At 52.4% G+C, this 14049-nt stretch overlaps 1 protein-coding gene across 1 annotated transcript in view; it reads left to right on the top strand.

Moving 5' to 3' along the window:
* Nucleotides 1-3336: 3336 nt before the first annotated feature.
* LOC106732134 (A.superbus venom factor 1) overlaps nt 3337-14049 on the top strand; it is a 48939-nt gene continuing 38226 nt past the window's right edge. The window contains exons 1-6 of the mRNA XM_075902289.1: nt 3337-3597; nt 5688-5880; nt 7586-7748; nt 8392-8462; nt 9271-9365; nt 11043-11125. Of these exons, the coding sequence (XP_075758404.1) occupies nt 3524-3597; nt 5688-5880; nt 7586-7748; nt 8392-8462; nt 9271-9365; nt 11043-11125 (679 nt within the window). The 5' untranslated portion in view covers nt 3337-3523. The remainder of the gene's footprint in view (nt 3598-5687; nt 5881-7585; nt 7749-8391; nt 8463-9270; nt 9366-11042; nt 11126-14049) is intronic.

Below are 14049 nucleotides of genomic sequence, written 5' to 3'. Positions count from 1 at the left end.
AAGAATCCAGAAGGGTGTTATACGGAGAAGGGAGAAAAATTGTTCTCCTTGGCCTCTGAGGATAGAACAAGAAGCAATGGGCTTAAATTGCAGAAGAGAAGTTTAGGTTGGCCATTGGGAAGAACTTCCCAACTGTCAGGCTGGTTAAACACCGGAATAAGTTGCCTAGGGAGGTTGTGGAATCTCCATCGCTGGAGATATTTAAGAGCAGGTGGGATAGACACCTGTGAGGGATGATCTAGATCAGTGCTACTCAACACGCAGGCCGTGGACCACATGCGGCCGGTGGCCTGTTCGTTTGCGGCCCGCAGGTGGGAACCAAAACAAAAAAGTCATCAATATCATGGATTTCTGTTGATATGTGTTTTAGTAGATAAATTCCTGGAGTGTCATTGTGTAACCACCACCAAGGTGGATTTGAACTTGGGAAGCTGACTATAGGAGCCTCTTCCCTCTGAGCTAAAAGCCTACTGTTTCCTATATATGGTTGTGACTACTTTCTTCCACTATTTGATCTGAGGAAGTGGGTCTGGCCCACGAAAGCTCATCATCTAATAAACCATCTTGTTAGACTTTAAAGTGCTACATTGTCCTGCATTTTGCTACTGTTTCCTAGACCATGTTATAGAGGTCTCTTGATCTTAACTGTTGCAGTGGTCTAGGTGCCACTTGCAGTACTCAGTAACCACACTAGGGCTACGTCTACATTGGCAAGATTTTGCGCAAATACTTTTAACGCAAGAGTTTTTGCGTTAAAATATTTGCTCAAGAGAGCGTCTACACTGGCATGTGTTTTTGCGCAAAAGCATCCGGGCCAGTGTAGACGCTCTCTTGCGCAAGAAAGCTCCGATGGCCATTTTAGCCATCGGGCTTTCTTGCGCAAGAAATTCATGTTGCCTGTCTACACTGGCATCTTGCACAAGAACACTTGTGCAAGAACACTTGTGCAAGAGGGCTTATTCCTGAGCGGGAGCATCATAGTTCTTGTACAAGAAGCCCTGATTTCTTACATTAGAACGTCAGTGTTCTTGCGCAAGAACTCGCAGCCAGTGTAGACAGGTGGCAAGTTTTTGTGCAAAAGCAGACGCTTTTGTGCAAAATCTTGCCAATGTAGCACAGCCTAGGTGTGTGGGTTACAATAACTCATTAAAAGTGCTGGAAACTGGGTAAATATTGCATTTTATTAAAATTAGCAGAACTGACTTAAATGGGGCCTGTGTGTTGTGTAGTTTTGCCTTAATCTTTGTATTCATGCCCATCAATGTGAAAGAAGCTATTTGCATATATTTGCATATATATTTGCAGGTATATGCAACCACACTTAAGTTGCGGCCCTCGCTGGGAGTATCACTGTGGCCCCCGGGGCTTCCAAAGTTGAGTAGCCCCGATCTAGATGATGCTTGGCCCTGCCATGAGGGCAGGGGATTAGACTTGATGACCTTTCGGGGTCCCTTCCAGTTCTAGTGTTCCGTGATTCTATGGAGGAGAGGTCAGGGCCGGTGTTCTAGGCCTCTAACCGCTGTGAGGTTTGTGGGACTGTCCCGCTTTGCCCCCCACACACCCATCCTTATATTTCCCAAGCTTCAGGAGTAGCCAAGTTAGTTTGTTACAACCAACTTTCATCACGATTGAGTCCATTCGCAGTAGGGCATTGCTGGCATTTGATGGCCCTACTGCTATCTGTATTGGACAAACTGGACAGTCTCTGCGGGAAAGAATCAATGGACACAAATCAGATATACGTAAAGGAAACATACAGAAACCTATGGGGAACACTTCACTCTTCCGAATCACTGTTTAAAAGATCTTCAAGTAGCTGTCTTGTCACAAACCAGTTCTACAAGCCAGATCCACCGAGAAGGATTGGAATTAGAGTTAATCCGCAAACATGCTAATGGGCTCAGTAATGATGAAAGTCGGTTGGGACACTACCAACTTAATAGCCGTTGAAGGTGCAAACAGCTCTTTGCGCAGACTCCTCAGCCAGGAAGGATACTATCAATTGGCTTTGATTCTTATCTGCTTCGTTTTAACTGCCCAGTCTTCAGATCCTTACAAATTCCCCCTAGCTCCCTGTCTCCCACCACTCTTCTCCTTTTTCCCCCTCCCCCCTTCCCCTCTCCTATTTATTTTGGGTCTGCACACCCTAAACTCATAACTGCAGTCATCTGAAGAGGTGGGCTGTGCCCACGAAAGCTCATGATCCCATCTCCATGTTTTGTTAGTCTATAAAGTGCTACCAGACCATTTGTTGTTTTTTCCTTATATTTCCCATATTCCAGGTCCCCTGGAAGGGCAGTTTGTCTCAGGCCCCCACTTTGAGGAGCCCCCCACACTCAGTGGCACTGTGACCAGGGCCGACCCGAGCCATTTGTGCGCCCGGGTCCCGGGAGCGTGGTGCTACCCCTGAGAGTACGACGCATGCGCGGCTCCGCCCCCGGGCGTGTGGCGCCCCCTGCTCCCGAGCACCAAGTGCATGCATAGCCCCGCCCATGGAAGCGCGGTGTATGCATGGCCCCGCCCCCGGGTGTGCGGCGCATGCATGGCTCCGCCCACCCGGCAGCCCCACGCGGCTCCCCCTACAATAGGGCGCCCCAGGCAGTAGCCTGGTTGGCCCGTACCTTGAGCCAGCTCTGACTGTGACCTGGTGCATGGGCTCACATTGCCACTCACGTGTGGCCTGCCCGCCCCTCTGATGCCGTTGGCGGAGGGGCGGACGAGCCGCATGTGAGTAGAATTGCAAACCCCGAGAGCTAGGCTCCAACAACACCAGCGTTCCCTGTACACTGAGTGCTTGGGCGGCCACCCAGGAGAGAGTCAAATGATGCGCAGACTGATGAGCAGAGCGCCCACAGCCGGCAACCTGTGTTTCTACTGGTGGTGCACATCTGCACGTGCACTGGTGAACACAACAAAATTTATTCTGCACAGGAATAGGAAAAATTAGAGGGAACATTGACCAACATCACTCAAATGGGGCCCTTCCACCTCCATTTACAAAGGGCAGAAGGGGCCAAAGCCATGAGCAGTGTCGTGTCCTGCCTTAACCACCTGAAATGTTGGGGACTGCGGGGGGGAGTTCACGGTGCGATACCGAGATTAAACTCAGCCGCATTACAGAACCAGAGGCACAGGTAGGCAGTGGAATGGATGTAGAACCTGAATTTGCCCATCCCGCCAGCAGAGGGCCTGGTCTCCTAGACTGGGGGTCGAGGCACCTTGCCAAAAGACATCCCGTACCTCCAGCTAAAAATACCGACTGTCAATCTGTGCATCTATGACCTCCCACCAGCATGAAATTCACTAAGCACACCCTCCTCAAGTAGCCTGTGCAGTTTCCCGTTAGTGTGGCAGGGACGCTAACCCCCCCCCTCCTCCATAGTGAGGTCAAATTAGTGCCGGGGGTCTGGGAGCGTCCGCAATTATATATTAACCACTCAGCCACCCGGGGGAGAATTCACAAGGGAAGAGGCTTCCAAAGGAAAAGCGGAGCTTTCGGGGAGCAGAGGCCTCTCGCGGTGCGATGGGGAGAGCCGCGGTCTACCTCCTGGCTGTGTTTGCGCTCAGCCTGCCAGCTGTGTCTCACGGCCAGCCGCTGTAAGTAACCTCGGGGTTCTGGAGCAGTGATTAGAGGGGAGCAGAGCGTATGTGTGGGGAAGGGGTGTTTCCCTGAAAAGATCCTGGCCAAAACTCACAATAGGAGATTGGGGGGATGTTGTTTTTAAGGCTACGTCTACACTGCAGCGCTATTTCGGGATACCGGAAAGTATCCTGAAATAGCTATTCTGCATCTTCTGAGCGCGCCGTTCTTTCGAAATATTACGGGCTCGCTATTTCGACATCCCTGTAAACCTCGTTGCACGCAGAGCAGGGGACGTTTCGGACTAGCGCTGTATTTTGAAATAAGTGCCGCGCAGACTGCGCCAAATGTGGAAAAAGGCTGTTTTGAAATTGATGTGAAATGAGCGACGCCATTTGCGTGGCTCCAATGGCGCCGCTTATTTCAAGCTACGGGCGCAGGGTAGACGCATCTGAAGTGTCCAACTGCACGCTTCCTTTAGAGGCCTGATGTTAAGAGGGGGGTGGGGTGCTCTAAAACTCAGGGTCACCAAATCACTCCAAATCTGGTCCCTAAACATGGCCTGCCACGAGTCAGGCCCTGAAAGTCACGTGACGCTCTCAGGATTTGTATAAAACCAGCAGGCAGTGGCTTCTTTTTATTCGTCTCTCGGTTCCCGAGCCTTGGAGGGTCCGGGCTTGGTCTGTGTTTCGAAGCTTCCGTTCCCCAATGTGCCGGGCTAGAAACTGGCATTTGATGTCAGTGAAAGCAGAGAGCTTCCCACATTTGCCATGACTCCGGGAAGCTGGTGCTTCAAGGGCCGGGGTCAGCCAACCCCAATTACCACACACCTGAGCAGAGAGATCCGTTGCTTTCCCTATGAAGCGCTTTGAGCTGCAGGAATGTGGAGAGAGGGGAATTTCTAGGCAGGTAGCATAGAGGCTGTAGCGTGTGAGTTAACTCCTGTAGAACCAGGGGCGGCTTGGGGGAACAGGACAACAGGTAGGAAAATCTGGGAGCCACTTGCTAGGAGATGCACAGGAGGAAGGCCTGGGGAGCTTTATTTTGAACTGCTTGTTAATTTAGTAAACCCCGAGATGGGGTGTGAATGGATGACAGGTTCAGGAGTTACTGCAGCCTCTTGGAAAAGGGAAATTGAGGCAGGGGGCTGCCTGTGGGGCTGCTTTTAGTCGAGGGAGTGCATGAGAGGAGGCTGCGTCACAACAGGGCTGTGGCAATGGGACTGTCCAAGCACCGAATGTTTCGCAAGGTGCAAAGAACTTGGCAAGAATTTTGTGTCCCTGAAATTTACCCCTTGAAATTGGCAAGAAATTCAAAGCCAAAGCTTAAAAGCCGAGTCAAGCAGCCTGCAAATACTCAGATGCTTAACTTTCCAATCCTAACCACCACTGTCCCCCACCCCCTACCCCGGCTTGCATTGCTCTCTGGGGCACAGACTGTATCTTTGTGATATGGACCGATCGCACCTACCACCAGGAATCTACGATTCTCCTCTGGGCCCTCCAAATAAATAATCCCATTGTAAGATCAGAGCAGCAGGAGCTTCTTGGGTTTTTGTTCGTACAGCACCTAGAACGATGGTCATGTGCTCATACAATAGCCCTAGTGAATAATCGGTTCTTGCAGATCGCTGCCCTGTAACATTGGCTTCTCTCATTGCAAAAGAAAAGGGGAAAAGATACGTTGCAGCCCCCCCAGGAGAACACCCGCAACTGGGTCACCTCCGCTACTCCCTGGCACCGTGCCGGGACTGGGGGCCAGGAGCGCCCCCTATTGGCTGGCGTAGAAACTGGGGACAACTCTGGCCAAGCGACGCTGGGATGGTGCCAGGTTGGGGCTTGTCCTGTGCCCCCTGCTGTATGTTTCTCTACACCCCCTATGGGGGTGCGTCCCACAGTTTGGGGGCCATTCTATTGAGCCATTAAAACGATTTCCTGGAGAAACCTGGTAGCTCCTGGGAGGTCTCCCACTCAACCTCCGACCACCAGACCCCGGTTGCTAACCTGATACCAGTAAAGATCGCTTGTCAAGATAGCCAAGCAACCCAGGCGGAGAGGGACGGAGGCTGGCTGACTCCGCTCTACCATCTCCTCCCTTCCCTTCCCAGAGGCACCCTGATCGCCCCGAGCGTCCTGCGGGTGGAGAGCGAAGAGATGGTCGTGGTGGAAGCCCACGGCCACCCTGGCCCGCTCGAGGTGACGATCACCGTGTCCGACTTCCCCCAGAGGAAGAGTGCCCTGGTTACGACCACCATCAGCCTGAACGCTGGGAACGGCATGATGAACTCTGCCAAAATAAAGGTGAGGCTGGTGGGAAGCTAAAGCTTAGCTGTGGGAGGGGGACCCTGACCTCTCTCATATCAGTAGAGCCCTACAAAGTCACGGCCATGAAACATGCACCAAGGACCATGAAATCTGGTCTCCCCCCATGAAATTCAGCCTTTGTTTTTACCCTTTACTATCCAGGTTTCATGGGGGAGACCAGCGTTTCTCCAATTGGAATTGTAGGGGGGAACAAGGTTATGTTAGGGGGATTACGGTAGTTGCTCAGCACTGGGCCATCAGAGAGTAGCAGCTGCTGACCGAGGGTGACAGCAGCACAGAAAGAAGGGAGGCCGTATTTCGGCACGGGTGATGGCGCTGGCGCTGCCTTCCGAGCTGGGCTCCCGGCCAGCAGCCACCGCTCCCCAGCCACACAGCTCTGAAGGCAGCACCTTTGCCAGCAGCCGCGTGGATGGAAGAGTAGCAGAACTGCCCCCCACACACCAAATACCTTTGTGACTAGGGATGTTAAATTTAGTTTAATCAACTATTTATTTATTAACTTATTTATTTATTTATTTATTAGTTCCCATAATAGAAGAACTAGAGGACACCAAATGAAATTAATGGGTAGCAGGTTTAAAACTAATAAAAGGAAGTTCTTCTTCACACAGCGTGTAGTCAACCCGTGGAACTCCTTGCCAGAGGAGGCGGTGAAGGCTAGGACTATAATAGAGTTTAAAGAGAAGCTGGATAATTTCATGGAGGTCCATAAAAGGCTATTAGCCAGGGGATAAAATGGTGTCCTTGGCCTCTGTTTGTCAGAGGCTGGAGAGAGATGGCAGGAGACAAATCACTTGATCATTGTCTTCGGTCCACCCCCTCTGGGGCACCTGGTGCTGGCCACTGTCGGCAGACAGGATACTGGGCTAGAAGGACCTTTGGTCTGACCCAGTACGGTTATGTTCTTATAACTAATTGACTAGTCGATGGATTTTTTTCGACTAATCAATTAGTTGATAAGTGGGAGAGCCGGCCTGGGAGCTAAGCCCTCTGCGGCTCTGCCTTTTACATGTATTAAGAGCCGGCAACAGAGGTGCAGTGTCAGGCGCCAGGCACGAGCCGGGAATCAGCTGATTCCCTGCTTGCACCCAGTCCCAGCTACCCCCCTGTCTCCCCTGCCCCTGTGGAGACAGTGCTGGGGGGAACCGGCTTTTAAGCTGGCTCCCCCCAGTACTGGCTTCTTCCACTCCCCTCTTGCTGCCTCTGACAGAGGGGAGGGATAGAGGCAGCAAGGTGGGGGAAAGCAACTCGTCGAGGGACTAGTTGACTATCCGATAAGCTTTTCGCTGACACCCCTATACGCCACCCTGACATTTCTGATTTAAAAAGCTGAAATCATTAAATGATTTTAGAAATCCTGTGTCCATGAAATTGACCCAAATGGACCGTGAATCTGGTAGGGCCCTATTTCTAAGAGGGTGACTCAGAAGAGCACTGGATGGTTTGTGAGACCGGTCACGGCGTAGCAACCTTTCCGGGGGAACCTTTCCCCAAGCGAGGGGAAGGAGAGGGTGACTCGTGGGGGAGGCTTGGCCACTCAGACTTGCAGAGCACTAGTACAAGTGTCTGAATACAGCAGTGGCTTCCCAGAGCTGCTAACGGCTCTAAAATCTCCGTAGTGGAGAGTTTGGGTCACGATGAAAGATCTTTCCCCATGACACAACGCTGCTTCCCCCTGCAGGTTCCCGCTCATCTGCTGCCGAAGGATGCCCAGACGAAGGAATACGTCTACCTCCAAGCCAAGAGCAGCCTGTTCACCTTAGAGAAGGTGGTTCTGGTTTCGTTCCACAGCGGCTACATCTTCATCCAGACAGACAAGACCATCTACACGCCTGGGTCTACAGGTCGGTCCCGACGTTCCTCTGGCTGCGGATTCGCTGCCTCCCTTGTGAGCCAGGGGTCTAAACTCAGGGGTCAACGTTTTCAGAAGCGGCTCCTAATTCTGAGCACGCTGTGTGTTGGGTGACGACCGCCGCCACCCCATGGGCCTGGCGTTCAGGACTGATTTCACTGCGGTGGGGCGGGCAGGAACGTGGCCGGAAAAGGCACTGCTAATGCACAAAAAGTAGCCAGAGAAGCTATGCGACGTACTCTGGAGTGCCATCTGATCTAGCGACTAATATATTCAGACAGGCAGCCAGCTCTCCTGAGAGAGGTCTCCTGTGCTCGCCCAGAACATGTGAAGAAGGACAGAAATTGGTCCTTCGAATTGTAGCACCAAACCCAAGCCTTTGGGGGTTTGTTTCCAGAATAAGGCCTGCCCATTTCTGAGCCGCGCAGGCGATGATCCCTCTCGAAATCCACCCACCGGCCAGGGACGTGGGTTCCGTAGCGTTGGGACTGTGTTGGGAGCTGCTGGGTTAGATAATCGTCACGGTTCCTTCTAATCATTGATGTCGAACAGTCGTAGTTGCTAGTCCCTGGCCTGTTACTGCCCCAGGGCCCCCACCTGTGCTGACTGACCGCCCCGTCTTCCTCTTTCTGCAGTGAGGTACCGGCTCTTCACTGTGGGTCACATGTTGGACCCCAACTTGAAGGCGGTGTCTGTGGAGCTCATGGTAAGACGCGTGCCGTTGACCCAACTTTCCTCCTCCGTCCAGCTCTGGGCTCCACCGTTTGTCACAGGGTGACTGGCCCTTTAAGGCGGGGGAAGGGGACTTTTTTTGGGTCGGGGGCCCCCGACTCATAGAAGAAAATCAATTGGGGGCCTGCACGTGAGAAGCAACAAAAAAACGCTCGCTGAGCTGACCCTCCACCGAGAAGTGGAAAGACACGCCCCACATTCCCCTCCCACACCAGAGCCTAAAGGGGCCCTAGGCTCTGGGGTGGGGCCAAAAATGAGGGGGCCGGTGTGTGGGAGGGGGCTGCCAGGAAGTGGGCTTGGGGAGTGGGTGGTTGGTGAGTCTGGGAGGGTTGTAGGGTGCAGGAGCAGGGTGGGAGTTTGGAGGACTAGGTGGGAAGTAGGGTACATGAGCAGAGAGGGGGTATTGCAGTGGGCTTGGGATGGGGGGGGCACGGGGCTGCAGTGCTGAAGGGAAACCTTGGGGGCCAAATCCAGGCAAGCTGGAGGCCGGATCTGGCCCCCGGGCCTTAGCTCCCCATCCCTGCTTTAAGAGGAGTTAGACCCAACACTTCCTGGGACTAACCAGCAGGCTCCCAGCTGATGCCCTGAGTCAGGTGATACCTCCAATAGAAGCCCACAGCTGGAATCAAAGCCAGCAAGTAGCTCAGATTGAAACCCTGGGGCTGGAGGGAGGTTCCTGGATGTAGCTGGCTGGTGAGTTGGCCTGGGGCTGCACCTCCCAAATCGCGTACAGCGCCTTGCGCGGTGGTGTCCGACTGCCTCCTCGCCGGGCTTGGTTTCAGACTCCAGATGGGATTATTGTCGAGAAGAACATGGTGTCCTCGGTGGACCAAGCCGGCATCATCTCCAGGAGCTACAAGATCCCCGACATCGTGAAGTAAGCTAGACCGGCCGAGGGAAGGGGGTTTATAACAGGCTCTTAATATGTGAGCTTCTATTTCCTGAGCTACAGCTGCACTGAGCACCTCAATCTCCGTATGTGTCCTCCCCACCACTAGAGGGGGACAGCGCCTCACAGAGTGGGCGTGGCTTAGACTCTAAGTGGGCGTGGCTTATGTACATCGCTGTGCAGAGGTAGTTGGGATGTTAAATTTCGATTAATCAGCTAATCGAATAGTCGATGGAATTTCTACCACTACCCGATTTGTTGATAAGGGGGGGCACTGGCTACCCCCACTGCAGCTCTGCCTTTAAAATGCAGGAAGTGTCACCCAGCTCTTACTCCATTTAAAAGGCAAAGCCGCAGCAGTCTGGACCTGGCGCGAGCGGGGTCTGCTTCATCCCTTCTCGCGCCGGTTCCCGTGCTGTGCCTCTACTTCCCCGTCCCCCCCCAACACCACAGAGATGGTGCTGGGGGGAACCGGCTTTTAAGCTGGCTCCCCCCAGCACTGGCTCCTGCTCCCCTCCCCTTGCTACCTCTGATAGAGAGGCAGCAAGGGGGACGGAAATGCAAGTAGTCAACTCGACTATCCAGTAAGTCTTGGCTTATCGGGTAGTCGACTATTCAGCTACTCTTTTACATCCCTAGATCTGGTTGTATTATATCTTGCCAACAGTTTCTCTACAACAATCTCCCTTTTTTTTTACTCCTGTCTCCCAAACGATTCTTTTTTCCTTTAATGTCACGGGTTCCAGTTTGGTGGGACCGCAATGTTAAGGAAAAGGTGCCCCTATTTACTCGTGAGCTTCCCCCGTCCCTAGGATCCCTGTGTCGCAACACCCCAGGGAGAGGCCAAAGTACAAATAGTCTCATTTTACAGATGGGGAACATGAAGCCCAGAGCAACTGTTAAGGTTCATTACATTTTTCAGTTGCTTCGCCCTCATCTGCTCCCAGTGTGACCCGATGTTTATCCGAAGAGCCCAAGACAAGCTGAGCTGAGGGAGTCTGTGACAGGGCTGGGTGTAGGACCCACGAGCCCCCCATCTCCTCCCAGAGCTGGGACTAGAACCCAGAACTCCTGACTTCTAGCCCAGCCCCCTTCTAATCACTAGACCCCATTCTTAGGCTTGCCAGATGCTTTCACCAAAAATCCCAAACACGGCAAAACTTGGTTGAGCAAAAAAACAAGGAGACAAAAGTTGTTGAGCAAAAAAAAAAGGGGGGGGGGAGAACAAAAAAAAAAAGGTACCTGCGCCTTTAAGAATCCCCATGCTCCTTACGTTCCCCTGCCCTCACCAGATACGGCAGGGGACAAATGTCCCTGCCAGCCTTCCGTCCGAGACAGAAAATACTGAACATTTTACATGTCCAGTATTTTCTGGGGATTTTTACCAGACAGGGGCCAGAAATAACAGACTGTCCAGGCAAAAACCAGTCACCTGGCAACTCTACCCACTCTCCACTCAGATCCAGGATACGACCCAGATGTCCTAGCTCCCAGCTTGACCCTCCTGCCCTCCCAAGAGCAAAAGACACAGCAAGGAGTCCTGACTGCCCGCCCCCCTGCTCTAACCAGTAGACCCTACTCCCTTCCCAAATCTACAAAGAGAATAGCCATTCCCAGCCCCGGGCTTTAGCTCCCCACCCAGCGGTCTGGGCTTTTGTCTTGCAGCAGCGGCGTGTGGAAGATTGTCTCCAAATACGAGCATGCCCCGCAGGAGGCCTTCACCGCGGAGTTTGAAGTCAAGGAATACGGTACCGTCCTGCTCCTGCCAGGAGAGGTTTCCCTTGTCCTAGCTGGCTGAGTTGGGGATCCAGGAAGAACATCCATCCCTTCTATTCCCTCCTGAGTGCAGCGGGCTGAACTTTGGGGCACATCCATAGGGCAGTGGCAAGGCCTCCCGGGGCACTGAGCGGGGGTGTTTGGGGGCCAGTCCTATGGGGCGAGCAGGGAGAGGAGCCCAAGGTTGCTTGAGATTTGGGGTGGACGCCAGCTGTGTAGGACCTTGGTCCGTCCCCCTGCTAGGTAGGAGAGACGATAGAGGGGTCCGTCCTAGTGTAACCTTAGGTGGGCTAGATTGTACTGTCCTTCTCCGGTACCTTAAAAAACAACCCAACTCCCCTAGAAAAGTAGTTGGAGTTGGAGACCAAGAGTTCAGTCCCTAAGGACAGCCCAGAGTCAGCCTCCCTAAATCGAAGTCCCAAAAGGAACTAAAGAAATGAACTTCATTAAAAAAACCTTATAAAATCTTAGGCTGAAGGAACAAATAATCCAATTTTTACAACATAACATTGCTATTGCATAGCCCACACACATTGTCTTCCCATTCACGACAAATGTGCAGGAAGAGAAACCCAAAAGTAAAACGTGAACAGTTCCGTCCACTCAAAACTCAGTAAAGAAGAAACTGAGGGTATGTCTACGCTTACAGAGTTTTTTCAGAAAAACAGCCGTTTTTCCAAAAAAACGTCACTTACGTCCACACTGCAATCGCGTTCGTTCAAAAACAATGAAAGAACAGAGGGGGTTTTCTGACATTGGTAAACCTCTTTCTACGAGGAAGAAGCCCTTTTCCGAAAGCGCTCTTTTGGAAAAAGGCGTGTGTGGACAGAGAAGAGGGAGTTCTTTCGAAAGAAGAGCAAAGAGGAAAAAGCACAGGTGCCCTGGTGGCCATTATGCCCATCGTAATCACAGCATAAATACGAGAGAGTGTCCATTCAGTGTGGATGCTATCTTTCGAAAATGCAGATCGCTTTTTCGTCGCACTTTTGCTGTGTAGACGTTCTCTTTCGGAAGATGTTTTTTCAGAAGGTCTCTTCCAGAAAAGCTTCTTCCAAAAGAAGCTTTCAGTCTAGACTGAGAGAGCCCGGAAGCTTAGCGTAAGTTCCTCTGCGTCTCAGTGAGTGTGTCTGGTCACCGAATTGGCACAATATGCTGAGTCTGACCCATCTCTTCACTTGCCTGTTAGGATCCTCAGTTGGCCCAGGTCTACGCTAGGGAGTTAGTTCGAAATAACTCCCCTTAATTTGAAATAACAAGCGTCCACGCGACCGTTATTTTGAAATAAGGGGCTGCTGATTTCAAAATAACAGCTCCGTCTTTCCTCGGGAATAATGCTTATTTCAAAATAGCAGTCTTGTGGACGCTCCGCTGCTGCTATTTCGAAATCATTCAAAGTCATTCAAAGTAACGACTCCCCACTGCTCTAAGCTGAGGTAGCGCATCCACATTCAGGACTAATTTCCTCGGACTAATTTCAAGGCTTCGCTGTAGTGTGGACACACTATTTCGAAAGAGTTATTTTGGGAGTTATTCTTTTGAAATAATTTCCTAGTGTAGACATGCACCACTGGAGTCCAGGACGACTCTTCCTCTGCTGTTGATCACTGGCAGGCAGCCAGCTCACTGATTAACCACGCAGGCTGCGTCTACACTGCGGGCTAAAGTCGAGTTAAGCTACGCAATGTCAGCAATGTTAATTGCGTCACTGAAGTCAAAGTAGCTCAACTCGTCTGCAGGCGCTGTCTACCCTGCAGGAAGTCGAAGGAAGATCACTCTCCCTTCCTCCTCGTGAAACTTACAGAAGTTGGAGTCAGAAGCCCCAATATTTCGAAATGAGTTCAAAATAACAGGCTTGCTGCGTAGCCGCGCACGCTGTTATTTCGAAATAGCCTGCTAGTGTGGACGCCGCTGCAGATAAGGCACAAAGGGACGGGTTTAAAGATCGCTCTGCTCCAAGAAAACACAAAACCGGAGACCAACGAAATAGAAACGGCCCGTTCCCCATTGCTGCGTGGGAAGCGGAGCTGAAGAATCGCGCCGGCGGAGACAGTAACGGGAGCCGTCTGGCTAAAATCAAAGCAACGTGCCAAGCACACAGCTAACCCCGAGGAAGCTATTTCCCTCCCAGGTCCTCCTGGCTATAACTAGCGCTGGCCACATTCCCTGATGGAGGGTCAACACCCTCCCTTCCTGCTGCGAGTGAGGGCCATCGGCCGCTCTCTGCTCCTGGCTCAGTGGCTCCTGGCTCACCCGGGACACACCGGCCTTAGCAAAGTGGCTACCCTGCCTGCAAGCTCCTGGAGTCTGAGCCCAGCAACAGAGAGGGACCAGACTGGAGCCGACCCCAAACGACCACAGCTGACTCCTTCTGGGGGTGGGGTGCTAAAGCCGCCTAGCCACAGTGACCAGGCACTACTCCCTCCTACCTCCCCCCATGGGTCTCTTAAAGAGATAGCTCCCTATTAGGGACATGGGTTACACCAGGAGCCACAAACTCTCCCCAGCTAGGGCTGCAGCTAGGTGTAAAATTAGCCCCCGCCAGGCTCGCTTAATGAGTGAAAGAGAAAGGCATGCTGGGAAAAAGGCTGATAAAGCAGCAGTCCTAAGGGGCATCCCTTAGGGGCGAGCTGCTGCCCTCCTGAGGACAGGGAGAGCGTCCCCACAAACCCAGCCCAGGGGGAGTCCGAATCAGTGCCATGACCCCCTCCCGACTCCCTTGGCCTAGGGTTGCCAGATGGTCTCCCGAAAAATACCGAACACATGGGCTAAAAATTTGTCGAGCAAAAAAAAAACCCCCACACACACCGAACGCACATCCTACTGCCAAGAGCCACCACGCTGGGAACAAAGCGGGAGAGGCAGACCTCGGGGCAACACGATGGCAGGGCGGTGGGGG

Source organism: Pelodiscus sinensis, chromosome 19, assembly GCF_049634645.1.
Source record: "Pelodiscus sinensis isolate JC-2024 chromosome 19, ASM4963464v1, whole genome shotgun sequence".
Lineage (NCBI taxonomy): Eukaryota > Metazoa > Chordata > Testudines > Trionychidae > Pelodiscus > Pelodiscus sinensis.
Note: the sequence above shows the minus strand (reverse complement) of the source record. Positions and strands in the feature narration are given on the sequence as shown.